The sequence below is a fragment of the Macrobrachium nipponense genome, chromosome 3 (genome assembly GCF_015104395.2).
Source record: "Macrobrachium nipponense isolate FS-2020 chromosome 3, ASM1510439v2, whole genome shotgun sequence".
NCBI lineage: Eukaryota > Metazoa > Arthropoda > Malacostraca > Decapoda > Palaemonidae > Macrobrachium > Macrobrachium nipponense.
The window spans coordinates 86,229,052-86,249,145 of record NC_087202.1 but is presented as its reverse complement, the minus strand read 5'-3'; the positions used below and the strand labels follow the sequence as shown (position 1 = coordinate 86,249,145).

Below are 20,094 nucleotides of genomic sequence, written 5' to 3'. Positions count from 1 at the left end.
GTAGGCAGGTGATAGGCCTGTAGTTACTGGCTATATTTCCCTTACTCTTGTCTTTTTGTACTAAGGATGTTCTTCCTGTGGTCATCCATTTGGGTGCATGGTGATTTGAGATACAATGCTGGAGTTGTTCTGCTATTCGTGGGTGTAGGGCCTTGACGTTTTTGAGCCAGTATCCATGGACTTCATTGGGACCTGGAGCTTTCCAGTTTGGTATTTTCTTTAGTTAGTGTCTGACTGTGTCTGTCGTGATCTCTGTGAATCTTTGTTTTATTTTCCCTGTTCTTTCTTCCTTGACTTCCTGGAGCCATGTTGCATGTTTGTTGTGTGATACCGGATTGCTCCATATGTTTTCCCAGAGTCTCTTACTTGGTTCGGCTTCAGGAACTCCTGGGTGGTTGTCTTCCCCTCTAGTTGGCTGTATAGTCTTTTCTGGTTGGTTTCGAATAGTTTGTTCTGTTGGTATCCCTTATTCCTGTTCATGTACCGTTGGATCTTATGTGCTTTGGCCTTAAGCCTCTGTTTTACATCTTCTATTGTGTTGTTTAGTCCCCTCTCTTGTACTTTGTATTTCTCGTTGAGTTCCTCCCTTGTTTTCTTGCTTCTTAGCCTTTTTTCTGCCATCTCTTTCAGTTTACTCAAGTCCGATCTCATCACCATGATTTGCTTTTCCAGGCGCCTTTTCCATGGAGGTTGCTGTTTTGGTTTCTGTTGGGTTGGTTGTGCTGGTGGTGTTGGTGTTCGAATCCCCATCAGTTCTGCTACTAATCTTGCTCCTGCATATGCCAAGTTATTTGTTTCTGTGATACTGGTGGTGTGTATTATGCCCATTATTTCATTGACCTCACTTGTTTTCTCCCTTAATTTCTTGGTGTTGTAGGCTTTCATGGAGGGGATCTTTGTTCTCTCTGTATCTGGCTCCATCCATTGTCAAATCTTTTCTACCCATTCCGTCCTCTCTGTTACTTCGTCGGTGTTTCTTCGTGTGTCGTTGTTTGATACCTCATCATTCCTGTCGTCTTCTGTGGCATCGTCTCTCAGTTCGTCTACGTGTAATTCGTTGTCGTGTGACATTTCCCTTTCCATTTCTTCTCTTATTATTATTATTATTATTATTATTATTATTATTATTATTATTATTATTATTATTATTATTATTATTAAAAGTAATGGAAGAGTTCACAGAATTGATTCTATATAAAATTCTTTCAATTCTCCTTATGATTTGTCTTTCTGGCACGCTGGTATTATAAAGCAGTTGGCCAATATTCATTGTCCTGTGGGTCGTCAACGGAATTTCGGGCTGGTGTTATCAAAGGCAACTGGTTATCAGGGACAGGCTGGGGTCGTCAGGGGTCTGTCCAGTGAATACTGGATAGACCCTTGACGACTACGGCCTGTTCCCGACCTACGAGAGTACCTATACCTGTTGACGACCCCAGCCTGTCCCTGATAACCTGTTGCCTTTGATAACACCAGCCCGAAATTCCGTTGACGACCTACAGCACAATGAATATTGGCCAGCTGCTTTATAATACCAGCGTGCCAGAAAGACAAATCATAAGGAGAATTGAAAGAATTTTATATAGATCAATTCTGTGATTTCTGCCATTATTTTTAATAAAACATGTTTTGAAAGGTCTGTTTCCAGCATTATTGATTATTATTATTATTATTATTATTATTATTATTATTATTATTATTATTATTATTATTATTTCCCACTGAATATCCTAGGCTTATTTGTAGCCCATTATCCCAAATTCCTGTTCCCAACTCCTTATTTAACATTCAACCGCTTGTTGTTATACACAGTGTTTGATTAAAGCTGCCACTTGAGGAGGCTGCTCCTCATTCTTTCTGTTCCGTTTTTCTGGTGAGCAGCGGTGATGTTCGTCAAAAGCATTGCGTGTACTTGTGTGCGTGGTTGTGGAAATTTGGCTGACTGTCTATGTGAGTGTGTATGTGTATGTGAATGTGTATTAAAAATGGCTGTCTAGCCGTATATCTACAATATGAATATGTGTGTATATACTTTGTGTATATATATGTATATATGTGTGTGCATTGTGTATATACATATATATATATATATATATAATATATATATATATATATATATATATATATATTATATGTACACATACACACACACATTATATATATATATATATATATATATATATATATATATACTATATATATATATTATATAATAGATATATAGATAGATTATAGATATATAGATAATATATATATAATATATATATATATATATATATATATATATCTATATATCATTCTATATATCTATTCTATATATATATATATATATATATATATATATAATATATATATATATATATATATATATAATGTGTGTGTGTATGTGTACATATAATATGGAATCTTCCATCCTGCCACACCAAGATCAAATATTTTGCACGTACTGTATGAGGCATTGAACTTACAGGTTTTTACGCCATGCCAAAGGTTGCCACGAACTTACGGGTTTTTACGCCGTGCCAGAGGTTGCCACAGTAGTATATGCAAGTATTCAACCCATTATGCATTGCATAAGCCATACTATGCATAAATTAACGGCATTGAACTTACGGGTTTTTACGCCACGCCAGAGGTTGCCACAGTAGTATATGCAAGTATTCAACCCATTATGCATTGCATAACCCATTCTTTGCATTTATAAAAGGCATTGAACTTACGGGTTTTTACGCAGCGCCAGAGGTTGCCAGGGTAGTATATGCAAGTATTCAGCCCATTATGCATTACATAAGCCATACTTTGCATATATAAAAGGCATTGAACTTACGGGTTTTTACGCCGCGCCAGAGGTTGCCACTGTAGTATATGCAAGTATTCAACCTATTATTCATTGCATAAGCCATACTTTGCATATATAAAAGGCATTGAACTTACGGGTTTTTACGCCGCGCCAGAGGTTGCCACGGTAGTATATGCAAGTATTCAACCCATTATGCATTGCATAAGCCATACTTTGCATATATAAAAGGCATTGAACTTACGGGTTTTTACGCCGCGCCAGAGGTTGCCACAGTAGTATATGCAAGTATTCAACCCATTATGCATTGCATAAGTCATACTTTGCATATATAAAAGGCGTTGAACTTACTGGTTTTTACGCCGCGCCAGAGGTTGCCACGGTAGTATATGCAAGTATTCAACCCATTATGCATTGCATAAGCCATACTTTGCATATATAAAAGGCGTTGAACTTACAGGTTTTTACGCCGCGCCAGAAGTTGCCACAGTAGTATATGCAAGTATTCAACCCATTATGCATTGCATAAGCCATACTTTGCATATATGAAAGGCATTGAACTTACGGGTTTTTACGCCGCGCCAGAGGTTGCCACAGTAGTATATGCAAGTATTCAACCCATTATGCATTGCATTAGCCATACTTTCCATACATAAATGGCATTGAACCATACTGTGCATACATAAAAGGCATTAAACTTACGGGTTTTTACGCTGCGCAAGAGGTTGCCACAGTAGCATATGCAAGTATTCAACCCATTATGCATTGCATAAGCCATACTTTGCATATATAAAAGGCATTGAACTTACGGGTTTTTATGCTGCGCCAGAGGTTGCCACAGTAGTATATGCAAGTATTCAACCTATTATGCATTGCATAAGCCATACTTTGCATATATAAAAGGTATTGAACTTACGGGTTTTACGCCACGCCAGACGTTGCCACGGTAGTATATGCAAGTATTCAACCTATTATGCATTGCATAAGCCATACTTTGCATACATAAAAGGCATTGAACTTACGGGTTTTTACGCCGCACCAGAGGTTGCCACAGTAGTATATGCAAGTATTCAACCAATTATGCATTGCATAAGCCATAGTTTGCATATATGAAAGGTATTGAACTTACGGGTTTTTACGCCGCGCAAGAGGTTGCCACAGTAGTATATGCACGTATTCAACCCATTATGCATTGCATAAGCCATACTTTGCATATATGAAAGGCATTGAACTTACGGGTTTTTACGCCGCGCCAGAGGTTGCCACTGCAGTATATGCAAAAAATGTTATTTAACATGCAGTGCATAATCCAATAGGTGATTTGGTATCGTTACCCATTCCAGAGGGTATCATGTGGCAGGAGAGGGGGTGCACTGTGACCCTCTGAACAGCTGTTGGCTCTCATCCTGATAGCTTGTCTTCCAGCCTCCTAACAGCTGTTAGGTCTCATCCTGAGAGCTTGTCCTCCAGCCTCCAAATAGCTGTTGGCTCTTATCCTGAGAGCTTCTCCTCCACCCTCCGAACAGCTGTTAGCTCTCATCCTGAGAGCTGGTCCTCCTTCCTCTGAATAACTGTTGGCTCTCATCCTGATAGTTGGGCCTCATGCCTTCATCAGGGAGATGAGAGAATCGCCAAGGATGCCTGATGAAAAGCCTGTTCACAAGACTAGTCTTTACCGCTACAAAGAAACAACCCATGTGGAAAATTTTGACTGGTCAATAGTTGATGATGCTGCGTCGTGTTCCAGAGGCATTGCGATTTTCTTGGCCCATCGATGGTTTTGATTGCAGGATTGGTGTGTAGGAGGTGGGGGGACCTCCCATTGTTGTTTGCTGCCGGGGGGAGCAGCAGAACACCCATCTTGCAGTCAAGCTCATCAAATGGACCAAGAAGATCGCAGGGCCTCTAGAACACGACGCAGCAGCATCACCTGGTGACAAGACAAAATCATTCACAATTTTGGTTAATCACAGGCTGTTTCTTCTGTTTGTTCCTTTCTAGTTTCCTTTAGTTTTCTTCCTCTTCGTTGTCCTTCCTGGTTTCTTCTTTGCTTTCATTGTCTTCTGAGGATCTTCAAACACACTATATGCCAGGTCCTTGATGAATTCCCTGACTGCGTTGTATTTTCCTCTTTCATCTGTATCACATAGGAGATCATTAGCATAGTTGACCTTGTGCATGATATCCATTCTGCGCTGTCGCTCGTCTTTAGACCCTTGGCAGTTATCAGGGTTAAACTTGAGTGTCCGCTTCCTGTAGGCCCACTTTATTTCTTTCAAATTAGCATCCTCTGTAATACCTAGGATGTAGTATGGGCAGCCATGACGTTGCATTCTTTGCAAGGTTCTGGCGGCTGCAACCAAATCTTCTTGATCATCTAATTTCTCAAGCTGCGTCATAGCTTGGCTGTGTCTGCCAAGCAACAAGAGACATAATCCCAGTCTTCGCCTGCAGTCCACTTGATCGTCGTCCATATCCAAGACTCTGAGGAAACATTCACTTGCTTCTTCCAGTCGTCCGAGCTTACAGAACATGTTTCCTTTGACCTTGTTTTCTTCAATCAGAGCATCATTCTTATTCTTTTCATTTGCCATAGAATTGTATACCACGGTAACTGGTGGTTCTCGTTCCTCTAATTCCTCATTAATTTTTTCATTCTCCTGTGGAAGCGACTGAACTGTGGTTTCCTGGATATGTACTTTCTTCTGATCGCCTAGATCCTTTCGTGCGAGAACAGATGATACTTCTCTCTGTGAGGCTTGCAATCTCTCCTCGAGTTGTGCTGTCGCCTGGAATAGCCTCTTTCTTTCAGCCTCATGGGCCTTGACCTTCTCTTCAAGGTACCCACAGTAGAAGTCATTGTCCACAGCTTGGTTCTGGAGTTCTTCCAGTTTTTCTCGGTGGTTCTCACATTCTTTCTCCTTCCGTGCTAGTTGTTCGTTTATATTTTCAACATCCTTGGCCTTCTGGAAAAATGAGTCTTCCAACTCTTCTATTTTCTTCTTCAGGAGTTTATTTTCCTCTTCAGCGGTATGCTTTTCATCCATGAACTCGTCAAGTAAATCTTGATTCTTTCTCATCAGAGCAGCCTCGTTGAAATTCATATCTTCGAGTTCATCTAGGAGGAGAAAGTTCTCCGACGTTACATCCTTCCAATCTTCTTTCAAAAGCGAGATCATTTCCGTTGCGTAGTAAAGGTCGTCGTCGTTTTTCTGCGCAGTAGTATCTTGACCAATCTGGAGAGCCTTCTGGTCTTCAATGCACTGATGTGCTCGGCCAAAAAGTGCTCCCAGAACAAGAGCTACTGCTTGTTTACTAATAAATAATCCGAGGTTTCGGATCCAATTTCCATTTTTGAAAGGTACCACTGATCCGGTTGGGATCAGAGCCAATAGGTTTTTCACAACAAAGTTAAATTTACCAAGGGCAAACATGGTTACCGTTCTTTCCACCTGATCAAATATCTCGAATTGGATAATGCCACTAGAGCTCCAGGAATTCCCCAGATCTTCATTTTGGCTCCGAGGCCAATTTTCTTGCTTCGGGAGATTCCACACGGAGCCTTCGGAAGGGCTTGGAGTAACTGAAGGCTCCTGAAGACTGCGACGGCTTCAGAAACATGCAAATGGAGACGACTTTAAAAATTAACCAGTAAATAATGTCTTCCTCGAGAAAGTAAAAAAAAAGAGAGCTGGAAATGTTAACATTTTAGTCACAGATGATTATGAAACAAAACAAATTATACAAAATTGAGAATTGAAAAAATTTTGTTGTTAAGGTTTTTTTTAATGAGAGAAGCGTAAAATTCTTTGGCCTCTCTCTCGTCTCTCTCTCTCGCTCTCTCTCCTCTCTCTCTCTCTCACTCTCTCACACACACGTACATATATGTATACATGTATGGCCATATACATATACGTATATATATATATAATATATATTTATATATATATATATATATATATAACATATATATATATATATATATATAAATACCACAAGTATTATATATATATAGTATATATATATATATATATATATATATATATATATATATAATAAAAGGCCCATAAAGCACCATTTCACGTTCCAGCAATACATTTCAGACGCTTTCGTCTGTGCCCCTTTTCAGTGGTAAAATATTTTACCAGTGAAGCGTCTGGATTGCATTGTTGCAACGTATAATAGTGTTTATGGGCCTTCTATCTTCATATTGTCCTACTTAGGGTAATCTATATATATATGTACATATATAAACATGATTTACATAATATATATAATATATATATTATTACATATTGTATATATATATATAATATCATATATAAGATATATATTATATATATATATATATATATTTAGTTGTTCTTACATAATAATGAGGCTATGCTGAACATCATGCTTCTGTATTTGGCATATACTGGCTGCCGATGGAGTGCAATTCTATCTTCATTGTATATCATATCCCTTATACTCTTTTTCTTATGCCAGAGGTTGTAGTTTTCTGTAAAAGAATACTATTGAGATGGGTATTTGTCTGTCCATCCGCATTTTTTCTCTCCGCTCTCAGATCTTAGAAACTATTGAGGCTAGAGGGCTGCAAATTTGCATGTTGATCATCCACCCTCCAGTCATCAAACATACCAAATTGCAGCCCTTGTCCTCAGTAGTTATTTTATTCAAGTGTTATGAGTAATGTATAGTTTTTCCATATTATTATTATTATTATTATTTTTATTATTATGTATTATTATTATTATTATTATTATTATTGATTATTATTATTATTAGAGTTATGAAAAGTCGGTTTTGCTATTTCAATTTAATAAATTCATGTTGAGCTTTTATTGTTTTTCTTTTTATTTTTGAAATATCGTAGGTTACCGAAATGCATTTAACTTTGTGGAATTCACGTTTGTTATTTAGTTTTTGTTTATTTATAAACTAAGGTTTTCTATATTGGGTATTTAAAACAGCCTAATGCGTAAATTCATTGAACTAAAGCTTGAAGTTTTACTTTTTAAAACCAAGGCAATGCTAAGAGAGAGAGAGAGAGAGAGAGAGAGAGAGAGAGAGAGAGAGAGAGAGAGAGAGAGAGAGCCTGTGTAGCATTAAAACATAAATTTTGGTGGTTTGGTTGCAATAAAACCATGCTTGATATTTCTCTTGAAGAAATTCATGGTTTGTATTTTGATGAAACCAGTCTTTTTACTTATTATTTTGGTTACGTTGAGTCCACAGTTGGCAATCCGGTTTAATAAAACTCAGCTCATGATTTAGATTTAATTGACCTACTATTGTTGTTTCCCTTTGAAAAATGCAAACTTTATTTTTCTATGTTCCAAACTTAAAAGCTTGACTTACTGAGCTGAGTTTCTAAACCTCATCGCAATAGTTTGATTTTATAAACCCAATCGTTCATCCCAGTCATGATATTTGTTTGCAGAACAAAGTTCGACATTTCGGTTTATTAACTTCAAGTGTAAATGTAGATACAAGTTTACTGAACCCAGGCTTGTAATTTCAGTTTACTGAGCCTCAGCATGTTTCGCTTTACTAATCCCAAGCTTAATTCCGGTTGACTGAATCTTAGCTTGAGTTGACTGAACCGTAGGTTGATATCTCTACTTAAACCTAACGGTTTCAGTTTGGTATTTCATTTTACTAAACCCGGACAGGATATATTGGTACACTTAACTCAAGCTTGAAATATCTCTTTACAGAACTTCAGCTTGATACTTCTGCTAATTAAAACCGGTCTTGATAGTTGTTTACTGAACCCAAGCTTATATTTCGGTTTAATATGTCAGGTAATTAAACCCAAGCTTGAAATTATGATTTATTTATTTATTAAATAAAAGCTTAGTATGTCGCTGTACCAAACCAAATCTTGACATTTCAATTCGCTGTGCCAAGACCTCTTTTTAATATATATATTTTTTATCAGCTTCTCTGGTTGGGTTTTCACCTGTGGGGCCAAGGGTAACATTACTTTAGGAATGGCAGGAATAAGAGACTGGGAATTGGGGTTGGATCGGAGAACACACGCGTTTCAGGGGGAATTGGCGAACATTACAGCGGCAGAGAGAAAGCTCCCAAATTGGGCATGAGCAAAAAAAAAGAAAAAAAAAATCGCGTGGGCGGCGGTTGGGGGGTGGGATGACGGTGGGCATTGAGCAAAAACAGACGTGAGACGGGATGCAACTAAGTATGATCTGAGAGCGAGGGCATGGGCATATGGATCAAAATTAAAGCAGATGTTCGAAGAATTCTTAAAGGAAAAACAGACTTCCAAAATTACCGAGAAAGGCAAAATCGAAAGAGGATGAGGCTTCTTTGGAAATAGGAAGAGGTGGAGGAGAAATAGGAGGAGGAGGAGGAGGAGAAGGAAGAGGTGGAGGAAAAATAGGAAGAGGAGGAGGAGGAGGAGTAGGAGTCAGAAGAAGAAAGGGTGGCTGGGTGGAAGCTGATTGAAGCTAAAAAAGTTCAGTATATCTTAGTTTAACCAGACCACTGAGCTGATTAACAGCTCTCCAGGGCTGGCCCGAAGGATTAAATAGTTTCACGTGGCTAGGAACCAATTTACCTAGCAACGGGAACTACAATTTATTGCGGGATCCGAGAAGTGAATTTTTATCACCAGAAATAAATTCCTCTGATTCCGCTTTGGCAGAGCTGGCAATCGAACTTCGGACCACCGGATTGGCAGCCGAGCTCGAAAACCACCCTTCCAGTGTGGAACTATATGTTGATTGAAGTAACGTGATTACTATGTATACCACTGTTCGTTCGAATAGTAAAATTCAACAACGTCAGGTCTGGATAGTACTTGGACTGGTGACCACAAGGAAAGCCAGACGCCGTCGGACGATTGATTATTCGTCATCCTTGAGTTTCAACCGACTTCCTTGTGGGTTTTCATTTATTTATTCCTTTTTGTACTTTTTTTATATAGTTTTACTCCCATTTACGTATTCTCTGACTCATAATTACATTTTTATCTTTTGAGAGGTAGGTTTTTATCAAGCTTTTGGTATTTCAATCCACACTCCTCCTCCTCCTCCTCCCTATTTGTATGTGTGGTGGGTGATGGGACAGGGATAGGTAAGGGCCTCCTTGGGTTGACCATCCCATTGGCTATTGCACGTTGACAGTTTTTTTTCTTTTGATACAGGTGTTTGTTATAATCATATACCTTGAGGAAAACTATCCCGCTGTTACACGCTATATTACTACAAACCCGCGTTGATTGCATTGTTTGTCATGAAAATCATTGGAATTTATCGTTCTAAATTTGACTGCAGTGTTACTAGAGACTCGGTTGTTTTCTACATTATATGTAATTTGGTTTTGCTATTTGTTTGTTATTTACTGCTCTTTACTGTGCTTTTTTTTCATAGTATTCATGACTGCGCGGAAAATAATTCCAAGTGGTGTATAAAAAAAGACAACCAAAGTAAATGGGAAATAACCAATAAATATACCGATAGATATATGGATGGAGAACTGAAAAGAAAAAGTTATGGCGATGGGGCGTTGCTTTGAAGTATTGCTGCAGTCTTTGTAAAGTAGCATTACAAATCTTTTAAAATATTATTGAAGCCTTGTGAAAACTTGAGAATATCAACATTCAAAACACTGCCGGGAGGATGTTTCCATATTTTATTGTAAAGGGAAAGGTAAAAAAAAAAAAAAAAAAAAAAAAATCTGAGACTACTTGTGGCACCCTGGCTCTCAACAGAATGTTGATGATGGACAAAACGAGTTACACCCCCGTAGCGGGGTGTAACTCGTAAGGCTCTTTGCAACGTCCTTTTGTCCCCTAGCTGCATCCCCTTTCATTTCTTTTACTGTACTTCCGTTCATATTATCTTTCTTCCATCTCACTTTCTACCCTCTGCTAACAATTGTTTCATAATGCAACAACGAGGTTTTCCTCATGTTACACCTTTCAAACATTTTTACTCTGAACTCCCTTTCCATCGCTGAATGACCTCATAGGTCCCAGTGTTAGGTCTTTGGCCTAAACTTCATATGCCATTCCTATTGACCACCATTGTTTGGAAGAAGGAAACCACCGCTTCCAGCAGTTTTATGGAGACAATAAGGACCCTCGGAGGATTTTAGCTTCCGCACAAAAGGTACCAGAATGAGAAGAGGCTTCATGGATGACAAAATTAGATTTTCGTCAGATGAATCGAGTATTAGAATAAGCTGACTAATGCTAGGCACTTTTTCCTGGCCATCAGTAGAGTATGAACGTTGGTGTAACCTAGCAACCTCGTCTTATAATTCAAGTTTTTTCCTATATAAGTTACAGAACATTATGATGACCTCAAAACTAACCAAAAGGAGCAAAAATTAGGAATTGAAAGTTGCATCAGACCTTTAGAGTCTGATATTAGCTGCATTTGGTTACAGTGGTGCTTCAGAAACTAACAAAAGTGCTTGTCAGAAAGTCCGATACTGTAGAATTCATCATTCCTCTGTTTTGTGTCAAGATTTTCTCGAATTTCAATCCGATTTTCGATCATACAGACTAACATATCCAGGGATTTCAGTAATCGTATTTTGATAATCCTTCCTTTTAAATGATTACAGTCATCATTTACATTTCCCCTTTGGGGGGATGGGGGGCGGAGGGAGTGGTAGTGCACCTCATGGTGTACGCTGTAGGCACTACTTAAGGTTCTTTGTAGCATCCATTCGGTCCCCAGCTTCAACCCCTTTAATTCCTTTTACTGTAGCTCCATTCAAATTCTCTTTCTTCTGTCTTGCTATCCACCTTCAACAATTATTTCGTCGTGCGACTGCGAGGCTTTCCTCCTGTTGCATTTTTCAAACCTTTCCATTTTCAATTTCCCTGTCAGCACTGAATGACTTCATAAGTCCCAGCGCTTGGCTTTCCTTACCATTATTATATCCTACAAAATCTATATATATATATATATATATATATATATATATATATATATATATATATATATATATATATATATTTCTTGTTTTTTCCTTCACGACTCTTCACTTGCAGTGTTGCAATGCGCGAGTTAAAAGACAGTGGCCATCATCAGTGCTAATTAGAAAAATAAATGTTTAACATTTTCATTCTTCCTTTTGTAATTAATTTTTCTGGTTTAATGTCACCCGGCAGTGTCCATCACAAATTCGTGGTCTTTTGTCTCTTTATGAAAGCATTCATCATCTCTCAGAGTTCTCGGTATTTTCGCACATTTATTCCCTCAACGTCCAGGTTATATAGATGTACAGTATAAGTTCCAGAAGTGAAGCGACAAATCTCAGAATTGATCGTACTTCTATAGAAACTCATGGGATTGCCAGTTATTATATTTTATTCCAATTATTGTCATCCTATTTATCTGATAATACGTATCAGTGATTAACTGTATAAGCGCACAAAGTATTCACCCAGTGAATGATCAATGTTAGTTCAGTAATTGTTTATTAATAGAAAAAATAGAATTTCCCCAACGAAACATCTGCGGCTTTCAAAGTGTGATATGAAGTGTTCATCATAGAGTGGCAGCAGGAACCGTGTGCATAAGCATTGGCCTAATATTTGTAAATTAACTTTCTACTTTTATAGCGTTATATCGAAAGTTATTATGATTTCTTTTGATAAAGCACAGAGAAGTTTAGCATCTGATTAAATTAAATATAAATAAGACAAGTTGGTGTAAAAAAAAAAAAACGAAATCCAAGTTATGTGAGCGTTTAGCGTTGGTTACATGGTTAGGCCTATTTCAAGAATCAAGGAAATATATTTTCCAGCTTGTTAGTTAATAATATCATGGAATTTCTCGATTGTGCAAATTTTTGCATGCGGAATTGCGTTCAGGGTCGCACCAAACAAGTATTTTCGTAGGTTTCCACCTTTATTTTTTTTTTCAGTGCATAAGTAAGACTATTCTTGTCCATACGATCCGGAGTGTGAATATGTTTAGCGAGCATTATTTTAATTCGAGTATCCCCTGTTATGCTCTCTCTCTCTCTCTCTCTCTCTCTCTCTCTCTCTCTCTCTCTCTCTCTCTCTCTCAGGACGTATTTTTCTATCAGGAATAACCAGAGGTCTGTTTTATGAATCGAGCACTAGGCCTATTGGTCATGCTCGGGTGCTTCTATATATATATATAATATATATATATATATATATATATATATATATATATATATATATATATATATATATATATCCACAAAAAAACTCATAAATTTCTGTTACGCAATAATATTTGACTGGATCGAACTGATTACTGGTTGTCAGTCGAAATATGAATTTAGGTGATATCACTCCCTTATGATACGCCCACTTACGCAAATTCAGTCTTAAATTTCACGGTTGGAATTTGATTCGAAGATTTGAGGTAATGGGTTGAAGTGAAAAAGGTGGAGTTAGTATTGTGGGTAGAGGTAGAGGGGGGAAGGGGTGGTTGGGGTCTGTCGTCTCCCTACTTAACCAGATGGTGATTTTACGGGTGTTCTGGTTGCTTGCGACCAACTTTCTTATTTTTTATATGGCGAGTCTGTTTCCCAGGTGCAAGGACAGGTCCTGGTGTGGGTCCTGAAGGTTCTGTCTTTGCCTAAATAACAGACAGTGGCCCTGCATTGTAAGCCTTGCAATGCCCGGAACTAGGCCTAGTCACCTGAAGGTAGCAGCAGAGGTTAGAGCCTTTCTCGAAGATGGTGTTTTATGCTCGGTCCTAGAAGCTAGAATCAGAACTACCAACCACCCCCAACTTCTCCATTGAATCTAGGTGCATTCATGGTTGATTATGTTTAATGTCGCGGAGATTTTCCCTTCACATTCTATTGATACTTGCATGGTTTTATGCATCTTCGCTAAAATGATTGATAATACACTATAATATTAAATATTTGTTTCCACATTGCTCGAAATATACATTGGTAATGTTGGTAATCCTGTGTTGAACGAAAATTTCAAATTGTTTCGTTTCGATAGTTTGAAGTAACTGCTATACTTTAAAATAATTACTATTACCGTAATTTTTTCTTATGATTGTAATAAATATCATAGATTTGATATTTGTGCATCATATGTTAGCTTTATTTTGCTTGATAGAGCTTTCACTGTAGAAAAAAAATATATTTTTCAGCTACGATTTGTAGTTGCCAGTTAGTGAATTTCGAACGAAATTCTCTGAAATTTGTCGCTTCAGTTTTGGAACTTACTGTACATGCACTTTAGGCCAAAGGCAAAGCGCTGGAACCTATGAGGTTAGTCGGCGCTAAAATTAATGATGAAACCATTTTTAGGAAAGGGTGGAAGGTAAGATGGAAGAAAGGGAATATGAATGGAGGTATAGTAAAAGGAATAAGAGGGGGGTTGCATCCAGGGACCGAAAGGGCACTGCAAAAAAACTTAGGTAATGCCTGCAGAAAACTGTATCAAGTGCAGTGAAAGCTTTGTAGTGGCAGGCGCATCCAAAAAGTGTGAAGAATTCTCGAATTTAAGAGAGCATTGTGGTTATTACAATTAGTGACTGGTAATGGTCAGTCAATTCCACACATACACACACACACACAATATTGTGTGTGTGTGCATGTTGTGTATGTGTGCATGTGTAGATGTGTGATGAAAAGGGCATACACACAACTGTGTGCCAGTAACAAAAAATACTACTAATAGGTTAAAAACTATCATTTCTTGAAACAAGAAATCGTGAGAACACAAATCTTTGCAATTATTTTTTAAGTTTTTCATTAAATGTATTATCATTTTATAGCAGACATGAAAGGCACTGAAGAAAAATTTATGAATGCTCTGTGTGTGTGTGTGTGTGTGTGTACGTACTCAGCTAGTGAATTTAGGGACCAGAGTGATTCATTAACCACACAGAAATGAGCGATGTGTCTATTGTCCCAAGCATTAGATTATGCGTTTTGCTGTTAGTTGACATTCGTGAATCTCAACCCGGGTGGACAGAGAGAGAGAGAGAGATTTGATGATTTCGTCACACTAGTTACCATATAGGACAACCAAATAGGACATTAATCAAGTACTCTCTCTCTCTCTCTCTCTCTCTCTCTCTCTCTCTCTCTCTCTGTGCTTGTTTATAGCGATTCAGACTAAGGAATAATGGGCGTGTCCCTCCTCCTAGAGCTAGAACGTAGCATGCCTCTGTTGACCGAAGCAGTTACTTTTGTACTTAATTATTGGATCACTGATTTTGGCTTACAAATGAGAGAGAGAGAGAGAGAGAGACTGTTCCTCGCCGTCAGTGAAACGTAAAAAACCATCAAAACGGTGGGTCCTCGCCAATCGTCGGCGAGGTAATCCTCACTCCACGACATATGCGTTTGAAAGAATCGTTTCATTAATCCCTCGTTTATTATAACATATGGCGTGGTCGGTATGGTGTTGGCGTCTCACCTCGGTGGTCGCGAGTTCGATTCTCGGCCATTCCATTGAGGAGTGAGAGATGTGTATTTCTGGTAATAGAAGTTCACTCTCGACATGGTTCGGAGGTCACGTAAAGCCGTTGGCCCCGTTCCTGAATAACCTCTGGTTCCATGCAACGTAAAAACACCATACAAACAAACAAACAATTATAACATATGAGCTCTGGGATGTTCAGGAGGATAACGATTGTAGTAACTGATCATATGATAGAAGTGTAATGCAGTAGGTAACCAGCAAAGGATCACACTTGTACCATAGGATTCAAGTGTGGCTTTTGCGGTTGTTTGGCAAACGTATCGCGTTACCTTCGACCTTTCTTATCTTTCTCGGATGTAGGTTTCCTCTGTACATTTTCTTAACCTATTTCGTTTTCTATTCAAGTTTTTAAGAGGCTCGTTGAAACAGTATAAAGGATTTAGTAAAGAATGCAGTTGGAGAATTGATGATGAATACTTTTCTTCTTCGCTGCTTTCTTGGTCCCCTCAGGACTTTCCTTCTATCTTTGAAAAGACTGTAATATAAATCATTTTGAGTGAAAAGGGGATATCATTTGATTTTAATCATTAAAAGTTAGGTTTTATTCTTTGCTTGGCCATTCTCTTGAAGTTTTCTCTGAAGACTTTCACATATCTTGCGCTTTCCGACGATGATGAACACAGCCATAAGAATTTTGTTAGCACTGCCGTTTACTATAAATATTGAAGGTCGTAAGAATGTTTATATTTATACTAGCATGGGCAACGTAAATATTCAAAATAGATGTAGTTAGCGTATAACTATAGATGACTTCTAAGATATTCGCGTAAGTTAACAATGTTTACCTACTACTACTACTTTTTTTTTTTATCAGCCATCCCATTCGACCGGATGATTTTTATAGTGTGGGGTTCCTGGTTGCATCCTGCCTCCTTTAGAGTCCATCACTTTTTTCACTATGTATGCTGATGCTGTTTCTAGTAACCATTCGTCGTCGCTGGTTTTCAGATATTGCCCCAGCGCTATGCTCTCGATGTTGATGCAGTCCTCTATGCTTAGTAAACTTCTCCTTCCTTCCTTTCGTGCAATATATAGTCTGTGTATTTGCTCTTAGGTGTAGTACTTTATTTATTTATTATTATTATCATATTATTACTATTATTATTAACCACCTGGTCTACTCTTTTATATATGAAGTCATCTGATATCGTATTCACTTATGAGCAGTTTATAGTTACATAGAAATATGTTCATTTTCTTTTAATAAGTAACAATTTAAGATAAATGCTCTGTTTTGTCGTTTCTCACACGATCCTTTTTATTGTAAAAGTTAAACATTTTTTAAAACAGCGTTTCCCTTGTAAAAATAAGATATCATTTTAAACATTGTTCCCTGTGAGTCACTTAATGATTAATCAGTTTTTTGCTTTTGAGTATATTCCTTTTCACTCTTTGCATATAGCTAGGCACAATTCATTTCATTTAGAAGTGTGAATGAGCTTGCTTGAAATGTTCCCACTCAGACCACATATGGAAAGTAATTAACTTTTTCATATGAATCGTGTCCTTCCAGTGTTTCAGTACTTTCATGAAACATTTTGATTTACATTAGCTACATTTCACTCCTTTTCAGCGTGGAACTAAAATGTATTCGGTTTGATAAAGGTTGTTCAGACATTCTTCTTTTTGAATCCAAAATAATTAATTCGAAATTCAAATAATCTCTTAAATTACCCTCCAGATTGGGCATCAGGTCTTGTAGCTTTAGTGACCGGAGGTGGTCGCAGAGTGGGCAAGGCCATTGCTACAGCTCTTCACAAGACTGGATATAAAGTTGTGATTCACTGCAACTCTTCCAAGGATGCTGCTCTCGAGTTTGCCAACGAGCTCAACAGGTAATACCGCTCCCATCTTGTGATTGAGTGGTTCTTTGATTTAACGATTATACATCGCGTCTTATCTGGTGATAAAGAAAGATATTCTGACCGACAAACGGACACTTGAAGTAGTATTGTGTCTAAGAGGCTCAGAATCGAAAGATGATGTTTAAAGTTGCTTGTAAATAAAATATTACTCAAAGAATGAAAAACGACTTTGAAAAATATGTCAGTGAAGTTATCATGCTAAATTAGATATTTTTCTGTCATAATTAGATCTCAATTATGTTTTTAAAATAGCGTAACTAAAGGAGACAGACAGAGAGAGAGAGAGAGAGAGAGAGAGAGAGAGAGAGAGAGAGAGAGAGAGAGATTTCAACCAAATCGAGAAAAATACTTAAGCATTTTTCAACTTTTTCTCACTTTTCAGCCAGCGTCCAGACACAGCCTTCGTCGTAAGCGGCGATTTATCCACAGACGTGGTGGACACCTGCCGAAGGCTGGTGAAGGAGGCGACGGAGAAATGGGGACGTCTTGACCTCCTCGTGAACAACGCTTCCTTGTTCTTCCTCACGCCCCTGGACACGGCTACAGACCAGCAGTGGAATCAGCTAATGGACACAAACCTGAAGGCCCCTTATTTCTTAGCACAAGTCAGTTTTCATCTTCAACTTGTCATCACTTGTCTTTCTCGTCGAGTTGCGGCCTCACCTTTTTTTTCTTTCTTTTTTTTTCTCTCCATCTTTACTGTTACCCTTTGCCAGTAGCACCTGACTGTTGCCCTTCACACTCGCTTTCATCGGCTTTCGAGTCTCACTGTGACTCATATCTATTGAACCCAATATTACCGTTTTATGTCTTTCCAGCTGAGTCATATGTTCATCTTTAAGAGAAATCATATTTGACATCATTCATTGATAAGATATAGCTTCTATACCAAACTTATACTTTCTGTGACTAAATTGAATAAGCACTATGGTAAAATGTATTCGATTATCTTTCATCTTTTCGTAATTAAATTAAGCCAGCACTTCTGTTGAATTAACTGCATGGCGGTTCCACTAAACCATGCAAAAAAAATCTTTCTCACAGCGTAAAATTGTTGTAAATAATTTTTTCTTACACCAGACAGTTTTTGTCTTATTTTTTTCTTCCTTTTCCCTCATTACCTGAGATTTCATAAATAATCAAGTTAACTGCCTTGGCGTGATACGTCCGATTACCTGGTCAATCTGAGCAGGTGTTTCTTTCAGTTACATTTCTTTTTCTTAAGATTTTGATCCGGCTGATAAAATTGCTTCCTCGATCACTTTCGTAATATAATCTAACGTATCCCTTTTTCCGAAATTTGACATTGCTCAGCTTCTAACATTTTCTAAGGAAGTTGTATGCCTTTCTAACCTGGTGTGTTTTCGATTTGTGTCATCGAAGGAATAGTATTTTTCATAGTACGCATTTAAAATATCCAGTCATAGCACCTAAATTCATCCCGTGTTCGTGAACTTAACAGTCATTTAACGTAAAGTTAACAAATTACTTACTAATCATGAATTCTAACTTTCAAAATCCCTATTTAAAATTTTGGCAGCAATGAATATCATTTTTTAAGTTGTTCATTTCAATGAAAATACAGTAATTTAAATTTAGGCCAAGGAAAACATTGATTGACTAATTGGTTATTAAGCAGCTGTGATAGCTTTATGAACGCGCATTCAGACTATACACCTAACTGGAAAATAATCATAAATGACTTTGAAGTATCCTGCCCGATTTAGTAAACATCATTTGCTGATCAGAAAATTTACAAACATACATTGACTGTTAACTTTTTATCTTAGGCAGCATCTCCTCATCTGCGTCAGACGAAGGGGAACATTATCAATATGTGTGACATCATTGGGGAGCGAGCCTCTCCACCTCTCACTATCTATGGCATCAGCAAAGCTGCGCTCATCATGACTACTAAGAACCTGGCCATTGAATTGGGACCAGAGGTAAGGAGATACACCCGTTCATATATATATATATTATATTATATATATATATTATATATAATATAGAATATATTTTATAATATATATATTATATACATATAGTATATGTAATAGACTGATTGAGAGTCTAGATAAGAACATAGTAGCCGACTTCAATAGGAATTGTATAAGAGACAATATGCCCATATAGCGCGGGCGCGCGCGCGCGCACACACACACACACACACACACACACACACACACACATATATATATATATATATATATATATATATATATATATATATATATATATATATATATTTAATTTTTCTTTTTATTCGTCGACGGACCGTTTCGTCGCTTCTCAAGGGCAACTTCCTCAGGACTGAATTTTTGTTGTTGAAAATTAAAGCCAGCCTTGTGTTGGCACGGGCCGGTTCTCCTAGAGCAGCCCGTAACTGGGTCAACCTGTGAAAAGACAGCAAATAAATAAAATTTAAAAAATTAAAAAATTTTAAATCACTGCTTTTGGCGGTTTGTTAGTGAAGATGACAGAAGGTAACAGGCAGATTGCTGCCCCTTGGAACCTTATGGTACCCATCGGTAGAAGAGAAAGGTGGGAAAGGTTTATGTAGTCAGTCCCAGCCTATTGGGTGAGGGCTGAGAAGGAAAAGGAAGCCAGCCTGTGTCTGAGGGAAAAGGAACCTAAAAAAAAAAATAATAATGTAATAAAAATAGAAAATAAAATTAAGTTAAACTAAACTAAATAAAAAAATAACTAAATAAATGAATGAAAAAATAAAATAAAATGGAATTGTGTAAAATAAAATAAATAAATTTTCATAAATAAATTCATACTTACAGATGGGTTGTAGCATGGAATATTGTTGGACAGCCTCCAGCTTCCTTTGAAGTCTTGGACAACCACTGCCGCTACCGTTGCCGGTGCTTGTAGATCAGCTGATCCATCCGTGTAATATGTATTTCAGATGCTGTGCTCCTGATTGCTTCTTCTGCCGCAGTTTTCGT

The 20,094-nt window shown here is 37.6% G+C and overlaps 1 protein-coding gene across 1 annotated transcript in view; it reads left to right on the top strand.

The window, feature by feature from the left end:
* The window catches only part of LOC135221875 (3-oxoacyl-[acyl-carrier-protein] reductase FabG-like), a 32,946-nt gene that overhangs the window by 4,373 nt on the left and 8,479 nt on the right, over positions 1–20,094 (top strand). The window contains exons 2-4 of the mRNA XM_064259833.1: positions 16,954–17,107; positions 17,520–17,742; positions 18,928–19,083. Coding sequence (XP_064115903.1) covers positions 16,954–17,107; positions 17,520–17,742; positions 18,928–19,083 — 533 coding nt within the window. The remainder of the gene's footprint in view (positions 1–16,953; positions 17,108–17,519; positions 17,743–18,927; positions 19,084–20,094) is intronic.